This window comes from Mercurialis annua, linkage group LG5 (assembly GCF_937616625.2).
Source record: "Mercurialis annua linkage group LG5, ddMerAnnu1.2, whole genome shotgun sequence".
In the NCBI taxonomy this organism is placed as follows: Eukaryota; Viridiplantae; Streptophyta; class Magnoliopsida; order Malpighiales; family Euphorbiaceae; genus Mercurialis; species Mercurialis annua.
The window spans coordinates 4,779,782-4,807,622 of record NC_065574.1 but is presented as its reverse complement, the minus strand read 5'-3'; the positions used below and the strand labels follow the sequence as shown (position 1 = coordinate 4,807,622).

General features: G+C 30.0%; 3 protein-coding genes across 6 annotated transcripts; all 3 read left to right on the top strand.

Moving 5' to 3' along the window:
- Positions 1 to 2,240: 2,240 nt before the first annotated feature.
- On the top strand, positions 2,241 to 4,808 carry LOC126681345 (uncharacterized). The gene is made up of 2 exons (XM_050376890.1): positions 2,241 to 4,058; positions 4,386 to 4,808. The coding sequence occupies exons 1-2, from the start codon at positions 2,241 to 2,243 to the stop codon at positions 4,806 to 4,808; spliced, it is 2,241 nt and encodes a 746-aa protein (XP_050232847.1).
- Positions 4,809 to 13,396: 8,588 nt separating this feature from the next.
- On the top strand, positions 13,397 to 15,868 carry LOC126681208 (ethylene-responsive transcription factor RAP2-12). Of its 4 annotated transcripts, none has more exons than XM_050376683.2 (3): positions 13,397 to 13,814; positions 14,666 to 15,548; positions 15,659 to 15,868. In XM_050376683.2, the coding sequence occupies exons 1-2, from the start codon at positions 13,523 to 13,525 to the stop codon at positions 15,502 to 15,504; spliced, it is 1,131 nt and encodes a 376-aa protein (XP_050232640.1). In that variant the 5' UTR covers positions 13,397 to 13,522; the 3' UTR covers positions 15,505 to 15,548; positions 15,659 to 15,868. The 4 variants fall into 4 exon arrangements, with proteins under 4 accessions (XP_050232640.1, XP_050232638.1, XP_050232637.1 ...); XM_050376681.2 differs by having other exon boundaries at positions 13,398 to 13,814; positions 14,657 to 15,522; XM_050376680.2 differs by having other exon boundaries at positions 13,398 to 13,814; positions 14,657 to 15,548.
- Positions 15,869 to 24,063: 8,195 nt separating this feature from the next.
- On the top strand, positions 24,064 to 27,545 carry LOC126682316 (GDSL esterase/lipase 5). The gene is made up of 5 exons (XM_050377956.2): positions 24,064 to 24,376; positions 24,489 to 24,610; positions 25,565 to 25,789; positions 26,475 to 26,730; positions 27,244 to 27,545. Exons 1-5 carry the CDS (start codon positions 24,100 to 24,102, stop codon positions 27,483 to 27,485), a joined length of 1,122 nt encoding a protein of 373 aa, XP_050233913.1. The 5' UTR covers positions 24,064 to 24,099; the 3' UTR covers positions 27,486 to 27,545.
- Positions 27,546 to 27,841: the final 296 nt, after the last annotated feature.

Below are 27,841 nucleotides of genomic sequence, written 5' to 3'. Positions count from 1 at the left end.
AGCGAAATACAAGCACCTTTTTTTGCGCATCTTTCTTCTTTAATCTCTAATAAAGAAAATTCTCGAAGGAGGTGAAATTATTTTTCCTTTTCACAGGTTATGTTTTAATCACAATATAAATTTTCAATATTAACAATGTAAAACACGAGTTATCAATTTTTTTATAATTATAAATATTAAATTATATTTTAATAAAAAAGTGAAGCGAATGTCTAAATAATATATATTTTTCTATTCATATCAATATTGTTTTATAAGAAAATAGATATGTATCTTAAATTGTAAAAAATAAACACTTCATGTATGATATTTTTTATTATAAAAAAATGTATGATATTTTTTAAAAATAAATACTTCGTATCTGACATTTTATAATTTATAATTTATATTATAATTATAGAAACGCTAAAGTTTATGATTTTTTTAACTCTTTATAATATTAGTAAATATATTTTATATAATTTATGAAACATATGACCCGCCAACTATTGATGAAAATTTTGTTATTAGACGAAAAAGGAAAGTATCATAGTTTTACAGATATGCTATAAAATAAATCTGTATTTTGTGGAAATATGGCTTAATTTTGTTAAGCAATCTCAGGTTTTCATAAGTCTCTTTAAGACGAAATCTGATATTTGTTGTAAATGTTGATTTGTTGGGATTTTAACAATAATTATTTTCTCTAAAAAGTAAGATATCTTTACTTTAGCATAAAACTTACAGATCCTTGTATTTATTCATCACCTAGTGGTAGTATTTTTATAATGACATAATGTTAAAGTTGAATCAATTCCGACCTCTAAACTTTGTCATGTTCAATTTATAGACTTTTTAACTAAAGTTAGCTACATCTTTTTATTACAACAGAAGTAAAAAAATTCACTAAATCAAGTTTAACTTACCATCAAAAAAAAAAGTTTAACTTTATTTGTAATTTACCGATTATTTTTATTTATGTAAAGAATAAAATACAAAAATTATCCTAATACTTATCTAAAATTTCATTTGAATTTTTTATATTTTTCAAACTCAATTTAATTTTTCATGATTCATCTCTTACCAAAAAAAACACACACACGAATTAACAAAACATATCCATTTCCATAAAGCTGTTTGACGTGCCATTTTTTTTCCGCTGCAAAATTTTAATGTGACAATGTCTTTTAATAAAAAGGGGAATGACTTCTCTCAAGTCCAAAATTCCTCAACTTTCCTCAATTTTACTTAAATGAACGACACTTAAATAAATTTTTTATTTATATAATAGTTTTATATTATTTTATTTAAGTGTCATCATCTAAATAGATTTGAGGAAAATAGAAGAAATTTTCAATTTGAAGGAAATCACTTTCACAAATATTTACTTCGAGCCTCACTTAGCCGCATAATTCACCTTTATATTTTTAATTAAATGTTCTCTATAATAAATATGGCGTGACATCAATTTAATTATTTGTGGACATGTAGAATTTTGATTTAGTAATATAAAACAAACAATTAATATTAAAAAAATTAGATGACAATTTTTTTAGAGAAAATCACAAAAATATACTAAAAAGACCCCTAGATTTCACGCGCTAGTTTTTTATAGAGCAGAATTACATTTCCTACATATTCATGATGCAAGTTTACATCACCACGTGACCAACAGAAAATGGACACGCGTCTTGAGTAACAAACTCTGACAAGGAATCATATATCACGGGATCAGCGTTTTATTCCTAATAAAATTCACAATGAAAGCCAATTAAAATTCAACACCTGGCTATGTTTATTTCTTTAACAGAAAGAAGGATTCTTTCCTAACAGAAACACACATGGAATTTTCAAAGATCTAATATATCAAATTAATACACAAATAATACGAAATTTCCTTACAGTATCGTCTCTTTCCCAAAGATTAATCGCCATTGTTGAAGAACCACAAGGTCAGGTTACAAAAAAAATTCATATCACACTGTATCATATATGTATATATACATTCATCTTGTATTAGTTATTTATTAATTTGCCTATCTGTTCATAGCTAATTAGCAATGTATTAATCGTTCAATTTTGCTACCTACAATATCAGCTGTTTATAGAGTTTATGTTTTACAAATATAGCTAATTAATCAGATGTTTACACTGTATCATATATGTATATATACATTCATGTTGTATTAGTTAATTATTCTCTGCTTTTACTAATTAATCCAGTTTTACAATTTTATATATAGATGGAATCAGTACCTATAATGATACAACACAAAGGCAAATGGGTGGACACAAACAAATATGATGATTTTGAGGTTATTGGTGTTCTCATACCACAAGACTCATCATATTTGGATCTACTGCAAATAATAGCTCAAGAGCTACAAATTGATCAGGGAAAACATAAAATTGAGATAAAATATCAAGTGAAGATTCAGTATCCACCAATCAAAATCATAGACAATTCAAGCTTCAAATTTTATTTAGAGATCAAGAAGAAGGAATTGGATTTCACATTGTATCCTCTCTGCATATTAGTATGTGATGATACCATCCAGACACAGACACTTTCAGAATCTACAAGAAGTATTTCAACAGCTATATCAGCAGCTTTTTCAGCAGCTATTTCAGAATCAAACAATGAGTCAGATACAAGAGAGATACCTTCAAGATACATCTGTGATACATTTGGTGAAATAGGGCAGTATACGAAACTTCTTGCATTGGATACGATAGAATCAACCTATAACTCAAATTGGGAGCTGAAAGATCAAGAAATGGTATCAGAACCACAAAAAGATCAAGAACTGAAAGTTGGACAATATTTCAAAGACAAAGCAACTCTTCAAGCATGCTTACGGGTTCATGCAATCAATCATCACTACCAGTCAAAAATAGTGAAATCGTGTCCAAAGCAGATTTTAGTGAAATGTATCGACGATACGTGTCAATGGTATCTAAAAGCATCAAGTAATGGAGACACACAACAGTTCATCATTCACAAACAGAACATGGACCACACATGCCCAATAGAAACCAGATTCAACAATCAAAACCAAGCATCTGCATCACACATTGCTGAATCCATCAAGCTGAAGTATCTAAATGTCAAAACAAAATACACACCAATAGATATTAAGAATGATATGGAGACTATACATGGAGTCAAGATCAGCTACATGATGGCTTGGAGATCAAAAGAAAAGGCATTTGAGATGTTAAGAGGAAAGCCATGTGATTCTTACAAAGCGCTGCCCACTTTTTTATATATGCTTGCAGCTACAAATCCTGGATCAGTCATTGACATAGAATTGAGAGACGACGACTCATTTTTGTATGTATTCACAGCATTAAAGGCATCAATTGAAGGTTGGAAGCATTGCAAACCAATCATGGTTGCTGATGGAACATTCTTGAAGGCAACATTTGGTGGCATGCTTCTTGTTGCAACAGCTCAAGATGCATCTGGAAAGCTATTCCCTCTAGCATTTTCAGTTGTAGATTCAGAAAATGATGATTCGTGGGAGTATTTTTTCTATCAAATTAGGGAGGCATTTGGAACAAGAGAAGATATATGCATTGTATCAGACAGACATCTCAGCATAGAATCAGCTGTTAAGAAGGTATATCTTGAAGCTGCACATGGAATATGCATATTTCATCTACTTAATAACCTGAAGACACATTTCAAGAAAAATGCAAAGAATATTAAAGAACCTTTCTTTGGGGCAGCCAAAGCATACACTGAGAAGGAATTTAACTATCACATGAAAGTGTTGAATAGTTTAGATGATCGAATTATACCATTTCTTACTGATATTGGCTACGCTAGATGGTCGAGGGTACATTGTAAAAGCAAAAGGTACAAAACTATGACCTCTAACTTAGCCGAGTCATTAAATGCAGCAATTTTACATGCAAGAGAACTTCCAATCACATCATTACTTATGCACCTACATGACCTCCAACAAGAGTACTCATACAAAAACAGAAATATTGCTATGAATACAGTCACAACACTTACAACAAACCATGAAGATGCTCTTTTCCAAAATTACATTCATTCACTGAAACTACAGGTATGTAAATCTAATATTAAGCTTCTTTTATAAAGCATATCACTATTTGTAATGTATCATAATTATATAAATTATGTAACTGTTGCAGTGAGATAGTGTATCATATATGTATCTACTATGTATATAACATGTATCTGTACTAAAAAAAATACAGGTATACTTCACTGGTATAATTCAATGAAAACAAATAAAGTATGTAAAAGTCTAATATTGATCTGGTATTATTTTATACATCACTATTTTATTATCTGCCATATTAAATTATGTATCGTATATGTCCTCGTCGAATAGAAATTGTATCTTAAAAATTCCTTGGTTTTTACTCAGGTAAAACCGTCTACAAAAAATATCATATCAGTGATGGAGAATGGCAAAAAGTACACAGTCAACATGACAAAGAGGACGTGCACTTGCAAAAAGTTTGAAACCGATGAAATTCCTTGTAAGCATGATGTAGCGGTTCTAAACAAGGACAAGATTGAACCTTATGAATATTGTTCAAAATACTATACAAAAGCAGCTATGTTAGCAACATATAGTGAGACAGTATATCCATTAGAGAGGGAAGAATGGATTATACCAGAAGAAGTCAAGGACCAAGTTGTCTTACCACCACAACATAGAACAAGAACCGGAAGGCCAAAAAAGAGAAGATTCACATCACATGTGGAAAGAAAAGGCAAATGTGGAAAGTGCGGACATGCTGGGCACAATAAGAAGACCTGCCAAAACATGCCAAAACCTGCATAAAATTTTCATATTCATAGATACATGTTTGAACAGTAATGATACATGTGACTGTCACTTGTGTTAGATTCTATTTCTTTACTTTTCTGCTGAAAAAGATGGTTTTTAATTGATGCATTTTCTGATTTTATATACTTTATTGTTATCTTTATTCTTGACAATCTGTGTAAAGTTTTAAGATGCAAAGAACAGTTCTTGATTGAGTTATAAGTTTTGTTTTTTCTTCTTTCATGTTTTACTATATGTTGGATACATGTATGATTGATGGAAGATACATGTCTGATACATACAACTGTTCAGACATTATCATACATAATATTCAAGATTGGATACATGTCTGATACATGTGTGAGACATGTCTGATACATAAATGATATATGTCTGATACATACAAACTGAATTTCATAAAAAGTTTTGATACCTGTTTCAGACATTATCAGAACATAATTCTGAAGACAAAAAAAGGAACAATGGAATAAAATCATTGATTCATTAATACAAACAACAAAAAAACATTGTTCAAACAAACATTAAAACCAAAAAACCAAATAAAAAACCATTGTTTATCCAACATATGAAAATACTAAACAGCCATTGTCCCCTCAAACTTCTTTTTTCCAGCTTTTTGTTTGAATCTTTTTGGTTTGGCCTTCTGTTTATCCTGCTGATCTTCATATTTCTCTGACTCACTCTTCACATTGAAAGCAACCTTCCATCTCCCATACTTGTACAAACCAAAAGAAACACGCCTTCGATGGTTCTTCACATCAAAGTTTGTTGTCAGCTCGTCCTCTTTTCCATGCACAACATATTCAGCAAAACAGAATGCAAAAATTCCACAATCACTGCATGAAAAAAAAATACATCAGCTCATATAAAAATATAATGTTACAAAATAAAAAATAAAGTACAATACTTACTTAAATTGCTGATGTGGTAGATTGTCTTCAAAAATCAGCTCGATAGTTTCGTCAAGTCCTTGACTGTAGTAGAACGGTGAACGCAAATCACAAAAAGTGTTATCTTTGAAAACACCAAGTTTGGAAAGAAACAAAGGTAGATAAGACGCGTAATTCATAGCAATGTGTTTAGTCGCTGAAGCACTTAGTGATGTCCGCATAGAATTGTACACTGTAATCCTCCTAATCTTGAAATTCAGCAACGCAAGAGCCCAATGATTAATTTTCGGTACATGGAAAGGAATCAGCACACATTCACAATCCTTCCATTCAGTATTTGCACGCATACGCTTGCCAAACATGTACTGAGATATTGGATGTTCTGGATAAATGAGGTCCTGGTCTTGAGTATCAATGTAGAGCTTCACAAAAGCCTGAAAACATTGATCAAAATAACTGTCTGTTGTTGTGAATTTCATTGATACACTGCTATCATATTTTCCTTTCTTCCTCAGATAATAAAACAATATATCCATGTGCTACAACAACAAAAGAAGAAATACAGTTAATAAATAAAAAATGGCATCAAACAGGTATCATAACTGTATCATACATGTATCTTAGATAGCATTAAAAACATCACATACCCTTGTAGTCAAGGACTGTCCACCATACTCCAAGACAAAGAAGAAATCCTTTGTGTCAATAGTATCAACACCAAAATCAAAAGGAGGATTGATAGCATTAAATGATTCCTTAATAAATCTACCACTACAAAAATATTAAAAAATCAAAAACCAGTTAATATCAACACATATAAAAAACTAAAGAAAAGTAAAAAAAATAGAACTTACTCCTTTGCCTTAGGGAATCTCAAATGACCTGCAGCTATCCATTCATGATACTCCTCAAGCTCCGGACACATTAGAACGTGTTCAAAATTATTATCAAGTGGACAGAGTCTAGACACGACAAAAAAAGAATTCTCTATATGGAATTGATTAGTCCCAGAACTGAATTCAGCCAAAAAAGGAGATTTCAATAAACAACTTGGCTTGACGCTCCTTTTTTTTTCAACAATAGGAGTAATCATACTAGTTGCTTGCTTTTCAAAGACCTCCACTTTTGGAATCAAAACAGCATGTATTAATAAAACAAATCAGTAATATACATGTGATGCTTATGTGATACATATATGATACACATGTGATATATATATGATACATGAACACAAGAAAAACTGGTTACCTCAGTAGCACGGCTACTTGTCCCAGCTTCAGTAACTTGGCCAACGGGCGTATTTAAGCCACTTTGAGAAACTTCCTCAACATGAACCTAAAATATACAAAATAAGAACTAATTAGATAAAAATCATATAAAAAACTTAATAGTGAAAAAATTGTGAAATTATACCTCAATGGGAACTGAATTATGATTGTCGCCATCATCGTTACCATCATCTCCATCGTCCTTCTTTTTTGCAGTATTACAACCTCCGTCATTGTCTTCGTCATCATTATTATCGTTCTTAGCAGGACCTTCTTTATCGTCTTCGTTATTATCGAGCTCGTTTTCTTCTTCCTCACCATCGCCCTTCTCTTCCTCCAATGCACCAACACTGTCAACTTTCTCCTCCTTTTCAGCATCTTCTTCACCATCGTCCTTCTCTTCTTCCAATGCACCAACACTCTCAGCTTTCTCACCCATTTCAGCACCTTTCTCACCATCGTGCTTCTCTTCTTCAAATGCACCAACACCGGCAGCTGTGTCATATTGTTCAGCAGCTACTTCATCATATTCTTTATCATAGTGACCATCATTTACTTCTACAGTAACAACGTTTTCCTTTTTGCCGCCATCATCATTAGGCACATCCTTCTCATTAGCAAATTTCTTAAACTAAAAAAATAGATAAATTAAATCAACGAAAAACAGTCAAAAATATAAGATTTCAAAAAAGCAATAAAAAAAGTGATACGATACCTTAAACAAGTTCCCTATGTTAAAATGATCACCAAGGACCAACAAGCAATCAAAAATCATTCCCATTTCCTTTTTCAAGGAAGAAACTTCCGACTGTATCTTTGATTGACTTGACACGATTGTATCAAGTCGATCCTTCAGCTGATTGAAAGTCTTTCTTCGTTTGGACGATTCAACTTGTTTGCATTTCAAGTAATCGGCTAGAAGACCATCATCATCAGATGAATCATCCAAGTCTTCAACTATTTTCTTTTTTCCAGCTTGGAAAAATCCAGAAATATTAAGCAGCGTTCTTTCTTCAGCTGTTGGCACAATATTCTTTAACATCAACTGACAATACAAAAGAAAAAAGATACCAGTCAGATACATAAAATATACATGAATGATACATATTCTCAACTAACTGTAAAAAAGAAAAAACATATGATACCTCCTCACGCGTCTGATCATAAAATGTCTCATTCATATATTTAATACAGATAGGCACATTGGTGTTGTGCCATTTCAACATCCGAGGCATTGAAAATCTTCCGCCACTAGACAAACAGAGTTTCAAATTGGCAGCCGGGCAAACTTCATAGAACCACAATTGTAACGCCAACGGAAAACCATTGAGCCTATAAAACCGAAGTTGTCGCCTTGAATTAAACCTATTCTTCATATCAGCAATTGTAGATTTGAAAACCATAACTCCCCAAGGATAAGAATTATAGTCGCCACTGTCAACCATATCCAGAAAAAAACGACTAACACCTTGAAATTTACTTTCATTTGAGCACAAATAGAACTCAAAGAGGTAAATCACAACCAACTTCACCGCATCTTCATCCGTCTTATAAACCTTATTTAGGAAAATAACGCTCAATCCATCTCGAGTGACACTGCTGTTTGGAAAGTACGTATCAACCAGCCGATTGTGCATTGGAGCGTAAGACAGATGGTTGAAATCACCAACACAATTTAACTCCGTAATAACAGCGAACTCCTCAATACTGAACCGCAGTTTATATAAAGCTATTTTAAACCAAATCTCCCTATTATTTGGATGCTTCACTTCTCGCTGCAACAATGAGTGCAAAAGTTGAGGCTGAGTAGACATCGGCTTCAAGTCCAGAAAATGTCCAAGAAACGTCTTCTTAAATAGTTCTATTTGAGTATCAGAAAGCGTATTCTTGATATCCTCGATAAATTGAGACTTTAAAGGCACAGTCACTCTACAAGTGTAACGATCATCCGGTGATAACAAATAGTCCCAATTCTGCAAAAAGATACACAAATGAAAACAGTTACATTAACATTAAAATACATATAAAATACATATATGATACATGTAAAACCATATTTTTCATAAAATACTAAATACAAAACTTAAAAAAGTTCCGAATGTCAAAAATACATATAAAATACATATATGATACATGTAAAACCATATTTTTCATAAAATTCTAAATACAAAACTTAAAAACGTTCTGAATATCAAAAATACATATAAAATACATATATGATACATGTAAAACCATATTTTTCATAAAATACTAAATACAAAACTTAAAAACGTTCTGAATGTCAAAAATACATATAATATACATAATAAATACATATCTGAAATAGAAAATCAAAATTATAAATACACGTTGTAATAAACAAAGTGCAATAATATATAAATACATTTAAGATACACATATACACAGCAATCACAAACTGATTTTATAAAAATTAAAAACCCTAACATATAAAATTCATAGAAAAATAAATATAAAATTTAAAAATCTTTAAATACAGATAAAACAAACACAAACACAATCTAAAAAAATACCTTAATCACATGAATTGGTTCATCAATATGAAACGCTTTACGATCTTCCTTCCAATCAGCGACTGAATCGCTAATCACACGCCTTCTTTTCCCAATAGTTGCATCCACCATTTTTCCCTTCAGTTTTACATTTTGAGAAACAGCCACAGCAGCACTGCCTTCACCCTTATCACTCATTTTTTTTGCTAATTTTCGTCTCATCGTTGCATGTAATTCTTTTTTTTCCATGTTAACTACAATGACGCCGTTTTATACAGAGAAAAATCAGAAGCAATAAGTCGATAATGGCTAGAAATTAGGAGAAGAAAATAAACTGAAATAGAGTAGAGGAGATCATGTGAAAGAGAATAGAAAAACGGTAACAGACAGGCTGAATCAAGCGCGGTACATGTGTCAAACAGATATACACGTGTACGAATAAGAAAGAGTACGTGGTGATGAAAGAATTATAATCAAAACGGTAAAAAAGATATAAAAGAGCCACAATTGTAATTCATCTCATACAAAAACTAGCGCGCGAAATATGAGCCCAATTTCGGCCCTTTTTTGTAATTTTCTCATTTTTTTATACTACTAATTTTTAATAAATCATAATTTTATTTTGTGTACATAAATAAACAACTAAAAATCCACTCGACCAAATAGTCTTTTTATTTAAATATTATAACTTACTCGCTAAAATAAAAGAAATCAAAGTACGGTAATTAAAATAAATAATTTAAAATTAATAGTAATTTATGGACTTAAGGGCAGTGAAAAATTATAATTTAGTTAAAATCAATAATTAAATTTTTTAATTACTCTATTTTAATTAATTTTATTTTATAAAGTAAATAAATATTTTTCATTTCATAAAAAAAATTGTCCGGGGTAATTTTTAGGTATTTATTTGTGTACATAAAATAAAGCCAGACTTAGTAAATATCAATGGTATAAAAAAATTAATGTTTATAAATAAATCCTCTCTTTTCATTATATTTAAAAACCAGTTTCATTTTATTTTTCAGTTTACAAGTTCATTTCATAATTTTATTATTATTTTACATATATTTTTCTTTATGAGTAAATATATTATATAATGATTTATGTAATTTTATATTCGTTCATAAAAAATGACAAGTTGTTTGAACAAATACGGTAATTAAACAAATATAGTTAAATTGGCTAAAATCTATATTGATATTTTATCTTTTTATAATTTTTAAATGTATAAATAATATATAATAACTAGTTGTTTAATTGGTGTATGTCATAAAAAATCCTATTTACATTATATTGAAATATGAACAGACTAATTCACTTTTGAATAACTGTGCCATGTTTATTAAGGATATATAAAGTTTTTATCTTTAAAATTATCTATTTTAAAATAGAAAATAGTCTATAATTTAAAATACTAAAATTAATGAGGTGACCTATCAATTCGGGATAGAGGTAGTACAATATTTTTAAAATATGCATTAATAACGGGACTTTTCTAAAACTATATGGAAAAAACTCATTACAAAAATACTGACATGAAAGTCAATTTTACGATGTATTGAAAAAAAATATTTGCAAAAATATTTAATCAAAAAAATATCTAAAATAAATAAAAAATAAACCAAAATAAAGCAAGTTATATCGATATTATTGTGCCGAAAATAATTGAAAATAAAAAAAGACGCTTAAAATACACCTAATAGACACTTAAAATACACCTATATTTAACAGTCAATAAAATTAAATATACACAAAAAAAACACCAATAAATACAAAAAGAACACTTAAAAGTACAAATAAAAAACACTTGTAAACACCCGTACAAAAATTAAATTTAACAGTCCATTGGTCAATAACGAGCATATCACGTGTTAACCGCGTGTTGACCGATTGTTTTTTACCAAATTCCGATGACAAGTCGTTGAACTTCGATGACGTATTTTTGATATTTTATGGTGTTTTTTAAAATATGATGTCTTTATAAATTAAAATTAAAAAATATATTTAAATGGTTAATTGTAAAATATAAAATTTCAAAATTTACAATACATTTATAAACAAAATTTTAAAAATAGTGAATTGGGTTAATCTCACCAATTAGCACCACTTTTAGCGTGTTTTTTGATTTAAGCCCAACTTTTAAAACGTTTCCTCCATTAGCCCAGGTCGTACGGATGACCAAAACAATATCATTTTAGGCATTTATGCTAACTAGTTTCGCATTACGTGCTATGCACGTGGCTCGTAACGTAATTAACTTAATTTTATTAATAATATCTTTAAAAATAATAAGATAAAAATTTAAATAATAATATATTGACCAAATACAATATTTTAATTTTGTAGTTCAATCAAACTAAAAGATAGATATTTCTACTAATTTGGAGACAATTTAGTTATTTTTTACATTTTAAAAACTAAATTGGAGATAATTTAGTTATCTATTTTAATTAGGACTTTAATTACAATAGTGATTAATTAAATAACTAATTAGTTAATGACTATAAAATCTTTATTTAGTAGTAAACTGAAAAGGATTATTCAGTAAATTTGCCTGTCCCCCTCCATCCGTGCTTTTATATATAGTATAGATATATGACACATAATGAAAGATTATGCAATTAGTTTAGATATTTTAAAAGTTGAGTTTAAATCGAAAAAAACGCTAAAAATGGTGTTATTGGTGAGATTATCAGTATATTTTTTCTTAATAACATTAGAATAGTTTAATTGTTAAATGAATTAAATATTCTTAATGCAACAACTTCCAATAGTTTATTTATTGAAACGAGTGAAATAGCAACTTGCAAGAAAAAAACAAAAGAAGGAGAACGACATCAACAATATGTTTTCTTCTTAGTGGGTTCAATATTGATCTCATCATGTCCAAATATTAGTTGTTTTTCAGAAATTTTCATTTAACTTTTATACTTAATTTTTTTTTTTGATAATTGGAGAGGGGGAGCGTCTGTGGGAGGAATCGAACCCACAACCTAGCAGTTTGCTGCCAGCGCTTATACCATTTGAGCTATAGTAATTTAGTAAAGAGAACTTATCAATAATTTTTTATCAAAAAATTCTTTTGCAAGTCTTAGAATTTAAAATTTAATTGTTTATTATAATAAGTAAAAATAATGAATAAATACTCTATAGACTTACTTTTTTGTAAATAATAAAAATATTAGCATCCTCTAAAATTAATTAAAAAAAATAAAAAGATTTAGATTTTAAAAAAATAATTAAATACAGTCGACTCTCTAATAATTAATATGCATGGTAGATCAAAAATGTATTAGTTATTAGAATTATTAATTTATTAATTTATTAAATTTTTATAAAAAATATTATAAAAGTATATAAAATATATTTTAAAATATCCACATTCATAGACCTAATACTAATACTATATTATAAAAAAATCAACTAAAACATTTCACAGTCACTCAATTTAAAAGAAATAACTTTATATCCAGTTCAAAAAATATCAATTGAATATTAAATTAAAAAATAATTATTAAAAAACTGTATTCATGAAGTAAAATAATTTTAAATATCTTTTTATAATAGAAATGATTCACTTGCTTTTACTTACTTATCTTAAAACTTTCCTTAAAAAAAGTTCAAACGAACGAGAATACACAATTTTATTAATTATTAAATAATAAAATTATTAATTATCCGACGTGGAACGAAGTTGGTTCCATCAATTTTTTATTAATTATTAGAATTACTAATTTACTGAATATTAATTATTAGAGGGTCTACTATATTTCGAAATGTAATTTAATCCAACCCAGAAGGCTATTAAAGTAATCAAAATTTTCACCGACTGGCAACTCAGCTTTAAAGGATAAAAAGGTAAACTTACTTATCTCCTTTACTCTCAGATATATAAAAAGCTCTCATTTGCAACTCAATGCCTTCCTAAATCTTATTGAAAACCCCCCGACGTTTTTGTAATTCTAATTTCCACCCCAAAACTTACACAAACTCTTACATTTACATCCTTCTGAGAATTCCCAACATCAAAAACCACCATGTGTGGCGGTGCAATCATTTCCGACTTCATACCTCCGACCATTTCCGGTCGAGCTTCACTCCGCAAATTAACATCCGATTTCCTGTGGCCTGATCTAAAAAAACCGGTTGCTAAGCAGTGCTCAAAACCGGTTGTTGTTGATCTTGACGATGACTTCGAGGCTGATTTTCAAGAATTTAAAGACGAATCTGACGTCGATGATGAAGCTGATGATGTCTTGTTTGATGTCAAGCCTTTTGCTTTCTCCGCCGCGAAAGCTTCTCCTCCTCGGAATCGCGCTGCCTCCGCCGGTAATTTTTTATTAAATTTCTTGTACGATTTAGGGTAAAATTAGCTACTTATCAGGGTTTTGGATATGTATATTTCAGTTTAATTTTTTCTCTGTTTTTAAGTTTTTATTTGCTTTTAAAGATCTGTTTATTTGCTTGGACCGGTGAAAAAATTTAGAATAAAGTTCAATGCTTTTGGATGAAATTATAGTGTTTAAGCGAATTGGTATGATTCTGTATGTTTTCATTCTTTATTAACTTTAAAGATGTGATTTTAAACAGAAATAGTTTTAAATTTCTAATCTTTGCAAACGCTTCAGATCACCAGTAGTTAAACTTTATTTCTTAGCTGTGAATCTTGTTTTGCAGAACTTAAATCTTTTTTATGAATTACTTTTCTTGATTGTCTTGATAAATGAAAATAATTTGGATCAAATCTCCTAATATATGATAGTGGTATTTAATTTTATCAAGATGATTCACTATGCCTTTGAATTTCATTTTGGCTTTAGAACTTGACTTTTACAAAGGATTGGCATTCAACTGGTGTCCTTTTAAGCTTTCATCAATGAGTATGTGGATCATGTATGTTTGGTTTTATCTGTCTTCGCTGATTCCTGTATTGCCTTGATAAGTTTTTGCCTGATGATTTTTATAATACTCTTGAAAATACTGCAGAGCTGAAATTCAAATTGGGTGTTGATGTTGATCGGTCTAGGCCCACACTTCCATGATTCAATTTTGCCTAGTCTATAATATCGATTTTAAAAGTTAAAATAGAAATTTAAGGGCAGTGTTTGTATGTTTTATCTCGTTTAACTGTGATTTGTATGTAAAAAGTTCCATTGTCTTAATTTCTGAAGGCCCTACAGCTGTGAAATCTGTGGAATTTAGTGGCCAAGCTGAAAAATCTGCAAAGAGAAAGAGAAAGAATCAGTACAGAGGAATAAGGCAGCGCCCGTGGGGAAAATGGGCTGCTGAGATCCGTGATCCCAGAAAAGGGGTGCGTGTCTGGCTAGGAACATTCAATACTGCAGAAGAAGCTGCAAGAGCATACGATGCTGAGGCACGTAGAATTCGTGGCAAGAAAGCTAAAGTAAACTTTCCCGATGAAGGAGGCCCACGTTCTTCTCCAAAGCCTTCAGCGAAGGCAAATCTTCAAAAACCTCTTCCCAAGGTGAAGCCGACTGAGAGTTTCAGTTACTTGAACAACCTGGAAAATGACTGCTTCAATATGGACTTTGTTGACGAGAAGCCACCAGTGAGCCAGTTTGGTCTTATGAGCTCTTTTCCTACTGGAACGAAATCCAATGTCCCCATGTATTTCAATTCCGATCAAGGGAGCAACTCATTTGACTGTTCCGACTTTGGATGGGGAGAGCAGGCTTCGAAGACTCCGGAAATCTCATCTGTAGTTGCAGATACCCCAGAAGTCGATGAATCACTATTTATGGAGGATGCTAACCCGAAAAAGAAAATGAAGTATAATTCTGGGAGTCAGATGCCTGAACAACAAAACAACGGAAAATCTCTAACCGATGAGCTGTTGGCTTTTGACAATCAGATGAACTTCCAGATGCCATATCTTGAAGGAAATTGGGAGTCATCTCTCGATAGCCTTCTTAATGGAGATGCAACTCAGGACAGCGGAAACCCGATGGACCTATGGAGCTTCGACGACTTCCCTTCTCTAGTAGGAGGAGTGTACTGAGAAAACTCATAATCGCGGGTTAGCATTTGTAAATAAAGCTACATGTTAGTGAGTTTCAACAATTGCTCGATTGTATCATTTTTTAACAATAAAGTGCGACGATTTCTTGATCTATTATTACATTTCTAATATTTCATTTTCATTCGATATGTAGGGATCTGAAATGTAGTAGAAGCACATCTGAACATGGCTTAATCTGGTGTGGAGAAGTGTTGTTCTGGAAGAGCTTATGGTACAAGACTAGTATATAGGTATTTAGATTTCCTTCTAAATTTTCAGACATTGGACTGTAATTGAAATTGGTGTGTGATTGGTCTTGAAACCTGAAACCATATAAAAATATTAACCCTGCTGTTCTTCTTCACCATGGTCTTTGGTCTTGAAGCCATCATTTTTGAATCTATTTATTTATAATTCATGTTAATAATACCATTAATGATTTTATTTTAATGTGGCTACATTTGAAGTTCCCTCATAACATTGAACCAAGTCTTTTTTGATTAAAATTAGGTTAGTTGATTGTAGTCCAACTTGGAGTTTTTAGTGATTATGCGGGATTCTGGTGTATTCTTGAATCTTGATTATTGAAAGCAATTGTTTATGAAATTAGGCAACTTGTAGATGGAATTAGATGCACATGGATTAGTGCTAGCGTGAAAGCACACATGACCTGCCTGGTAGACACTTTTCTTGTGCAGCACGACTGGCGGGTATAGAGATTAATAGGATGTGCACGTTTGCTTTGATCATAGTGATTTTTTTTATAAAAAAAAGTTGAATATTTCTAATTGAACTGAATCAAACTAGTTGGTTTAGTTAATTTTTTTAAAGGATTCAAAATATTAGCAGAGTTTTTATTTCTTTCGAGAACCTTTTTTTTTGGTTCCATTTATACGGCAAGTTAACTATATAATATTTAAACAAATTGAATTAAGTTTTTTTTTTAATTTATGTTAAATTGAACTGAATTTAATTGATTCGATTTGATATTCAGTCTCGATCAGTTTTGTTTGTACTCCTAGCCACCATAAAAAAAACATGGAGGCACTAAAAGGAAGGGAGAATGTGTAGTGCAGGTGTAAATGAGCTCAAATTTTCATGGGATTAAATTTCTAAGTTCGAACTCGAGGCTCGAATGGGCTTAAATTGTCAAAGTAGAGTTTGAGCTTGAACGATATTTGAACTATTTGGGTTTGAAGTTGACTCAAGTTCAGTAGTACAAAAATAATTATTTAAAAATAATGTATTTGATGTATTTAAAAAATTTCTCTATAAAATATAAAATTTAACCAATTGGGATGACAAATACAAAAAGTTAGACAAATAAAATATCATTAAACTAAAAAGAGTTTCTATTTTACATATAAAATGTTGGATTAGGTTCGTGAGCTCACAAGTTATTATGTAGTGATACTAAAATTTGGTTTGATATCGATTTGAATAGTATGTGTTCGAACACGAATCGAATTTCTCAAATTGATCTCGAGTTTTCTCCCATTATTTAAAATAATTTGTGGTGGAGCCATTTTTTCATATGTTGGGATCACAAACCCTAGGAATGAGTGCAATGAAAATAATGCAGGTGTGAACCGATCATTAAGTGAGCCAATTTCCAATGTTGAACGACAAAAGAAACCGATCAAAAAGTAAAATTTGTAAAACTATAGTGTAACTGCAAAGGCTGTAAAAGCTGCACTAGCATAAACTACCAAAATGATTCACCCCATCAAGAGTTCAACTCGTGACTCGGATTGGATTGGATTGGATTTTCAAATCATAGCCTTCTAAAATTCATATGCTGATGTGGATTCTTCATGTTTCTGTCGTTTACATAACTCAACAAAGTAATGAATTTTGGCCTCTTTAGCAAATCTTATGGCTTTAGATGTCACGGATGGTTTTACTAGTTAGTGACACCAATTTTATACAGTTCTTCATTGTAAAGCACAAATTCAAGGGTCTGCATGATTTGCCTTTATATGCAAGTCAACGAATTTTTGTCCCTGTATTTTTCTCGGATCGTCCGATTTGATATCGAGTTTATCTATGATAATGCGTTGAGGAACGACAGTTGACGGGGTATTTTACAGGTAATGCATTGTTTTGGTGCAGGCTACGAAAGCGGTATCAGATCAAGGTTTGAAATTGGTGAATTTTATTAGAGATTACTTGAATGAGGAACATTAGAATACTATGATTGCGTTTCAAAATTTTATTAGTGCAGTTTAGAAATTAATTTTGGAGAATGTGTATATAATATATACATATTTTACAAATTTATTGGCAAAAATTCATCACAACTGGCAAAAAGTGACAACATGGAAGTTACAACAATAATTTCTCTCTATTGTATAAAATATAAATGTCCCTCAAATAATTGATGAAGCTTTTTCGGAAAAGGCAAGCAAAATGGTTGTTCAAATGAAAATTATACACATATTTGTTGAGAAATTCTTAAATAGATTGAGTTTACCACGTCTTAAACTAAGCTTCTCACATTATAACACCTCATTAAAATAATGATAATATTAGGTGATTAGAGTATGATTGCAATTAGTCCACCAAACCTTGCCATATTACGACCAGGGGTATGAAACTATGAATAATCGAACCGTGACGATAGATTCGGTTTTGATTGGTTTAAAATTACAAAAAGTTATGTCATTCGGTTCAGTTTTGTGGGTAAAAAACTCTCGATTCACTTTTGATGCAAAATGAACCAAACCAAAAAAATAAATGAAAATGACTGATTCAGTTGGTTTTAAAAATGTAAAATTCTTATAAAATCAGTCCGGTTTAATTGTTTTAGAAATTAGAATTTTAGAGTGATTGAAAACACTTATTGTGCTCTTTAGCATTTTGTAAACAAATTGGGCTATTTGTAAGTTATTCGAGATCGACATGAAAAAGTCTCAAGATCGGCCTAAAAAATTCGAGCCGAACTTGAGCTACTCGAGTTTTATCTCGAGCCGAACTCGAGTATCAATTACTAAGGCTCGCGAGCCTAAACAAGCATTTTATAAATAAAAAAAAAGATTTCTACTATTATTCTATTAAATTTTCATACCTCTAAATTTAAGTGTGTATCATATAAAAGTGATTAAATTGCATATTATATAGTGGAAAAAAATATTAAAATTCATCAAATATGATTATTTTTTAATTATTATTTTTATTTTTATTAAATTCAAGTCGAGCTCAACCTCAAGGTGCTCGAACATTATTCGAGTTTGAGCCTGCAAAACACACTAGAGTTCGAATTTAAATTTGGGTTTTTTTACATAAATCCCTCAAAAGTGCTATAGTGTTCTATTTTTCTCTCAACATTTTGATTTTAGCAAAAATCACTCAAAAAAAAGAAAAGTTTTCAAAAATCTTCCATAACCCAAAATAAAAGAAAATGAGACAATATTGTCCTTACTATTTGTCAATATCTTATTGGTCTATATTTGAGTCAATAAAATGTTGACATGCGGCAAATATGTGTTTGGTTAGACTAACCAACCGACCGCAACCGACCACCGGCCGATTCCGGTCCAACCACACAGTCAACGACGGAGGTCAACGCCGGTCAACGGAGGTCAACACCGGTCAACGGCGGTGGTCAATGACGGTCAGCGGAGGTCAACGGCGGCGGTCAACAGAGGTCGACGGTCAGCGGTGGTCAACACCCGGTCAGCGGCGGTCAACTATAGTGGTGAGATTTTAAAAGAATTAATAAAACACAAATTTGCTCTTGGTAGGGTTTGAACCCATGACCTCTCACTCTTTGTCTAAGTGCCTAACCACCAAGGCAAGACATGCTTGTTGTCTTTATTTACTCTTTAATATATATACATGTTCTCTTTAATAATATATAAAAAAGCATATAAACTAAATATCAACCTATTAAAATGGTTGATTATAAATAATATATTATTATAAAACACTAATAAGATATTACGCTTGTCAAAATTTAAAAAATTTATTCTAATTAAATATTAACTTAAAGTAAACTAAGTTAAAATAGATTTTATAAATTAATGTATTAAAAACACAATCAACTTAATATCAACTCGACATAAACTCAAAACAGATTATATATGTTAATTGAGTTGATATTAAGTTAATTTTTAAAATTATAATAATTTACTAAAAAATTTACTTTAAATTGACATGTAATTTACATTGAGTTGACATTGAGTCGATATTAGATTTACATTGAGTTGACATTGAGTTGACATTAGTTTGACATTGAGTCGACGTTCAGTTATTAAGTTTGCATTGAGTTGATATTAATTTACATTTCAAAATTAAAATAATTTACTAAAAAATTACTTTGGATTGACATTAGGTTTACATTGAGTCGGCATTAGGTTTACATTGAGTTGACATAGAGTCGCCATTAGGTTTACATTGAGTTGACGTTGAGTTATTAAGTTTACATTAAGTTGATATCAATTTACATTTGAAAATTAAAATAATTTACTAAAACATTACTTCGGATTGACATTAGGTTTACATTGAGTTGATATTGAGTTGACATTGAGTCGATATTAGGTTTACATTGAGTTGACATTGAGTCGACGTTGACTTATTAAGTTTACATTGAGTTGATATTAATTTACATTTTAAAATTAATATAATTTACTAAAAAAGTACTTCGGATTTACATTAAGTTTACATTGAGTTGATATTAGGATTACATTGAGTTGACATTGAATTGACGTTGAGTTGATATTAAATTGACATTGAGATGATATTAAATTAATTTTTAAAACTATACTTACTAAAATACATTATTGAGTTGACATTAGGTTTACATTGAGTTGATATTGGGTCGTCATTGAGTTGATATTGAGTCGATATTGAGTTGACATTAAATTTACACAAATTACTGTAATAATAACTTAAATAATTTACTTTCAATCTACTATAGTTTATTTTTGAAAGTATAAATTATAGAAAAAAAAATTATATAATAATAAAAAAAATTCATTTTAAAATTATAATTATTTATCAAAACATTTACTTTAAGTTAACATTCAGTGAACATTAAATTGATATTGAATTTATATTGAGTTCACATTAAGTTTACTTTGAGTTTATATTGAGTTGACATTGAGTTAATATTAAGTTTATATTCAGTTCACTTATATTAAAATTACTTTCGGTTTATTTTATTTTAATAAAAGCTTAAATAATTTACTTTCAAATTACTATTACTTTATTTGTAATATTATAAATTACTTTTAATAATATACATAATGAAGTTGACATTAAGTTATCATTGATTTGACATTAAGTCATCATTGAGTTTATATTGAGTTTTTATTGAGTTTTCGGACACTACGGGGTCCCACCACCACATATTCGACCACGACCACTAAACCATTATATTTTTTAATTTTAAAAAGTGAAATATTTTTATTAGTTTTACTTATGTATTAATAAATTGTATAAAATATAAATATATGTATATTTTATTTTTTTATTGTATAAATATTTAAAAAATAAATAAATTTAATTAGACTAATTTAATATTAAATTTATAATAAATTTAATTTAAGTTGATATTTAGTTGATATTTAATTTGCATTATAAATTAATTTCATTCTAATAAGTTAATCTAAATTTATAATCAGTTATATATATATATTATAGAGTAAAGGTTGACAACAATCAGCCTTTGCCTCAATGGCAAAGCACAAACTCTCCCTTATAAGAGGTCAAGGGTTCAAATCCCCTCACCCACAAAAAAGTGTTTTATTTAATTTTTAATTATTTAACTAAAATTGGCCCAACCATTAAAAATGGTTAGACCACAAACCAGTAATGGTCTGGCCGTTGACCGCGGTGGTCCGGCCGTTGACCGGCCAATAATAGTCCGACCGGTGGTGGTTCGGTTAGAAATGGCCCGGTTTATGTAAAATGAGGAGAAATTATTAGGTGTAATGGAAACACAATTGGTAAAATACACCATAAGGATAAAATAGCAATCACAACTATTAAAAGGTAGAGATGAAAAGAATCTTTTAAAATTGAGGGATTTTTGCAAAAAAAAAAAAGTTGGGTGATTTATACAAACTTTTGAATTTTTGGGTGATTTGGCGTAATTTTTTCTTTAAATTTGGCCTAACTCGGGCTCTGCTCGGCCCGTTTATACCCAAAATGTGACATAAACACCGCTAATTTTAGTACTCTTATCAGGGTTCGAACTCAACTATTCAAATGGTTATATGAATTTTTCCATATAAGTTTACGCCTAGAATTTTCACTTTCAAACAAATTTGTCTAGATGACCAATTCAATTTCCAAGTCATCACAATTTCACTTCAAATAATTAAGTCTACTGATCTACATGTTGAATAATAATAAAAAAACACCAATTTAAGATTATTTAATTTATTTTCCGAAACACATTCGTTCAAACTCTCAATAAAAAGAAATACCAACAAAGATTCGACTAAAAGATAGTCACGACTGTTGATTTTTGGCCACATTGTTGTACCTGCTTATGCCGAACTTTCATATAAAATATGGTCAAAAAATCAGCAAAATAATATTGATAGTAACAGACTTTTATTCTTCATATACACCTTGCATTCACACAATTAAATTTGTAAGTTGAAACATAAAATGAAAAAAATTCCATTGACTAATTATATTATAATTATTTTATGTGATAAAACATTTTGGATTATAAAACATTGTATTATCAGGGTAGTAGCATTTTTTTTTTGTAAGAGTTTTAGTCGTAATTAATTTTTGCCACTTGATTTTGAGGTTACAGATGGAGGCGGAGGGAATTGGAGCAGGTTGAACGGCTCCTCTTCCCCCATCACTACTAGAAAACAGTAATTTAATTATGAAATTTAACGACGGAATCAATTATTAAATTTAGCGATGGATTTAGCGACATATACGTCCGTCATTAAATCACACAGGAATTAGCGATAACCTCTGCCGCCAAAACCGGCGGGAATTTGGAGCCAAAATTTAGCGACGAAATCCGTCGCTAAATCTTGGCTCCAAAAGAGCAGCCTAAATTTTAAAACAATTTAGCCACTAAAGTTTGTGTTCGTAGCAATTTTAGCGGCAAATATCCTGATCCATTGCTAAATTTAGCGGTAGATTAGGATTTCCGTAGCTAAATTAGCGGCGCAAACAATATCCGTAGCTAAATTATTGTTCCGTCGCTAATTTAGCTATGGAATTTTGTTTCCGTAGCTTAATTAGTGACGGAAGTCCTGATTCGTCGCTAAATTTAGCCACGGATCAAGATATTCGTCGCTAGACGGCCGTAATAAAATGGCCCGATTTACTTAACATTTAGCGACGGATTTGCCAATCCGTCTCTAAATATTAAACCAAATTTTCCTTTCTTTCGTTCGAACATTCTCCTCTCTTATTTTTTCTTCTTCTTCTTTCTTTCCAACAAAGAAAAGCCTTCTGTTGTCCTCTTTCTCCGCCTGGCCTTTCCCTTCCGGCATGCCTCCATTTCTTCTGGTCTCCATCTCCGTCTGCTTCCTCTCTTCCGACGTGCCTATATATCTTCCGATCTCCATCTCTGTCTTTTTCCTCTCTTCGGGCGTGCCTCCATTTCTAGAGATAATAGCGATTTTGCGAACTAAATATCTTGTTTGCGAAACTTCACTACATTGACCAATATACTTAGGGCCGAGAAAAAACCAAATTAAATTATTAATTCGATCAAAATCAAGTTAAAATTTATTTTAATTTGATTAAAAATTGACTAGTTTGGATGTAAATAATTAAAAAGTGTGATCTTTTATTTTGATGTGATTTTTTTTACCATTGGTCGACTAAACTAATCGAAAAAAATAAACTTTAAAATATTGTCATTTTTATATAATTTCATATTAATACAAATTAATTTAACTATTATGTATAATTTTATGTAAATCTATTTTACCAAACTAAACCGAAATCGGTAGTAAATTTTACTTAATCAGAGAAGAATTTATTTAAATATCTAGCGTGGTCATATTTTATTCTATTCTTCAAAATATAATTTAATATTATATTTTATTAAATCAGACCGAACCGAACATAACCATATAATAACACTCAAAAATCATAAATAATTGAAAGATTTATGATTTCGCAAAGAAAATAATTAATGTCAAATTTACTTTTATATTCATATCGTCTATCGTTAAGGGTAATTAGTTCTCATTGTACTAAAACTATCGCCTTGTTTCACTTTGATTATCAAATTTTGTTTCATTTCAGTTTAGTTATTACATTTTTAGTTTCATTTTAATATGAGATTTTTCGGTCAAAAATACATACGTGACATCCAAATTTTTTTATTTGGCCACGTGCCAACCGATTTTTGCTTATTTTTAACTAATTAATCTTTGTCACGTGTGGAAAGTTTTTATGCATATGCGGCAACTTTTATGGTAAAAATAAGCAAAAATCGACTGCCTCATGCATTTTTGGCCGAAAAACTTCCCATTAAAATGAAATCAAAGTTTAAGGATTAAAATGAAATATAACAATAGTTTAGGTACCTTGAAAATCAATTACCCTATCTATAGTCATGGATTAGAAAGATTTCTGTAATCAATAATACAAACAAAGTCAGCAATGGCAAGAAGGCTAATAATAAGCTCTCTCTTCTTTTCATTCTTTCATTTTCTTGTTTTTCAACTTATCTTCCTTTCGGCAAAATCAAAATCTGTGTTGCATTCAACAAAACATGTCCCCTTGTTCATCTTTGGTGACTCATTTTTAGATGCTGGAAACAACAATTACATCAATACAACAACTCTTGACCAAGCCAATTTCTGGCCTTATGGCCACACTTTCTTCAATTTCCCCACCGGACGTTTCTCCGATGGCCGTATAATATCCGATTTTATTGGTAAGATATGCAAATCTTTATCAAATATGTATTATTACTTTTTTGGTACATTCATACTTCTATTATATTATTGTGTAACTTATATTGGACCCATTTTAATTCATTTTGGTAGCTGAGTATGCAAATCTTCCATTGATCGCACCATTCCTACAACCTGGCAATGTTCAATACTTGTACGGAGTGAATTTTGCATCAGCTGGAGCAGGGGTTTTGGCTGAAACTTTTAAAGGAGATGTAAGTATTTATAATTAGCACTCCATAAAGTTTAACATAAACTACGATCTTCATCCGTAAAAGGGACTAATGAAGTTTTATATAATGCATCATCAAATAACATTAGTATGCAACAAAAGTTTATTTTGTCCCCTAAATTTGTCATAAAAAAATCAAAGATTGTCTCGTTTTACCCATTCAGCTTTAAATTGACCAATGACTTACCACCGAAGGAGTAAAACGAGTTAAAATGCCAAATTTAAGGTGGTTTTTTAAAATAATAAATTTGGTGTTAATTTAATTTTTTGTGCTAAGTTCAGTGGCAAAATGCCGTTATTATAATAATACGTGGTGTAAGTATAAAAATTTAATCATTCATAGTGTGTGAATATGTAACGATGAAATATGAGATATTTTTTTTGGTATATTTACTATTCTCCACGTTTGTTATTTTGGGACACATTTCCACACATATAATAAGACTGAAATGTTACTTTTTGTGCATCTTTTTTAAGTTTCTTCGTGTTCTCTTCTTCCTTTGATTACAATTTTAAAAAATAAAAAGTAAAATTCATGCATCCCACGTGTCTTGCTTGTGAAAATTCAAATTTTTTTAAAGATCAATCGAAATATTCATTGATCAATGCTTTAATGGCGCATGCATATTATGTTCAAAAATTGTGGTACTGATCCAATTGTTGTGGGCGATGTAACCTTTAGGTTGAGACAGTTTTTGGGTCCACTTTCTTCTTTCAAGTAGCATGCTTGATTGGGAGTGGCGGTATTAATGAAGGCTAAATTGACGGGATAAACTAAACCAAATAAATTATAGTTCACGAGAAGTTTGATTTAACCGAACCGACTGAAATGCATGATATGTAAAAGTAATAAACTAAGTAGAAAAACGATCAAATTCTTTTTTTTTCTTGGCATATATTGTGATATAATTTGTATTGTTGTTTTGTTTTGTTATAGGTGATTGACCTTAAAACGCAATTGAAGTTCTATAAGGAGGTGGACAATAGCTTGAGAAATAAGTTAGGGCAAAATAAGGCAAAGATGATAATATCAAAAGCAGTTTACATGTTTAGTATTGGAAGCAATGATTATATGAGTCCTATCTTGACCAATTCCACCATTCCACTCTCCAACTCCAAATATGTAGGGATCATCATTGCCAACTTGACTATAGTCATTCAAGTAAGTAAAACTCATAAAAATTTATTATATAATTTTGTCAATGTTTGTATGACATTATTAAAATATTTTTACTATTATAAAAAAGTGTAATATTTTTTCGAAAATATACACTAATTTATCATAACATAAGTTATTACATCAAATTATTTCTTGTTTTTATTAATTAATTTTTTGTATAATTGAGTCAAATAAATTAAATTATTGGATCTAATTGTCAAATTACCTATTCAGATTATTTTTAATAATTTTATAATATCTATGTATATATTAAATATTTTTGCCTATTTTTTTTTAATTATTTAAAAGTATATTATAATTATATAAATCTGTTTATATTGATGACTTAGAGAAATTCTTAGGTAGACTCAGTCCACCACGCCATACATATACTAAATCTATTACATTATGACGCGTCATTAAAATAATGCCGCTATCGTAATATTACTATTTAAAAATGTAAAAAAGTAATAAACAAAATTACGGTAGTGCCACTATTTCAATAACATGTCATAATATAATAGGCTAGTCCACAGATGACGTGGTAAACCGAGTCTGTCTAAAAATCTGACCTAGTAGTATTTTTCTGCGATGACCACATGATGGCATGAAATTCGGTATGTTACTATATAAAATGTTACCATATTCGGTATATTTACATGCTTTGGTTACCTTTTCAATTTGGCAGGAAATTTATAAGTTAGGAGGTCGAAAATTTGCCTTCATTAATTTACCAGAATTAGGGTGTATTCCTGCAATAAGAATAATTAAACCAGAAAACAATGGTAGATGCTTGGAACAAACTTCATTGCTTGCAACTTTGCACAACAAAGCATTGTCTAAGCTTCTTGTCCAAATGGAGAAGAGCCTCAAGGGTTTTAGATATTCACTGTTTGACTTCAAAAGCAGTCTCCACCAAAGAATGAACCACCCTTCTAAATTTGGTACGTACAAATTCTATGTTGCATGAATTTTTAAAGATTTTATATATAGATTTTTGCATTTTTTCCCGTTTAAAAATATATCTTTTTGGTTTTAGTATTTTCGGTTGCATCATTTCCATACTATATAACACTCTCTTTGTTCCAAATTATTTTTTTTATTTTTTTATTTTTAATTATAGACAGTCATTTCATACTTTAATGCATCATTGTCATATTTTTTCTTATTGAGTACAACATAATCTGTTAATACGAAAATAAAATATATCAAAAGATAGGAAATTACATTTATATTTAATAAGAGTAAATGAAATAGTTTTTAATAAATTAACTCATTTTATTAGATAAACTAAATTTTTCAATATTAATATTTATAGTGAAATGTCTATCAATTTGTGACGAGATAAAAATATATATTTTACAATGCGTAATGTGATAATTAATTATTATGATACCATAATATATTAGTAGTTAATTTTTTTTTATTTTGGGGAATCTAATTGGGTGAATTGGAAGGTTTCGAGGAAGGGACGAGGGCATGCTGTGGAGGAGGAAGATATGGAGGAGTTTATAGCTGTGGAGGAAGGAGAATTGTGAAGGAATTTAATTTATGTAAAAATCCAAATAATTATGTGTTTTGGGATTCTTTTCATCTCACAGAAAAGGCTTACATGCAATTGGCCATTGAAATGTGGAATGGGCTTAATACCTCTCACATTATTGGGCCTTCCAATATGAAGCAACTTTTCCAAAATTGAACCACCTTAGGCAATCACCAAAACTCAATTTATCTTAAAAGGCATTCATGCATTTCTCAATTATTTTGATCTATATCATTCATATAATTCTATTCCATTTTATTTGTCATTTTTTATAATAAAGAAAAAAAAAGTCTCATTTGTATTACTAATATATATCTTTTTTGATCTTAACATTGATGAGTTTATTAAAATAAAAAATTAATTATATTAAAAGGTAAAATAAAGAGCATAAAAATTATCTGTCATATTTAATGTGTTTTTAATATGTATAAAGATAAAAAAATGAAAAATAAAATATAACAAGAGAGAGTACTATAATACTTCTGTGTTAATGTTGTTTAATTATATTCATT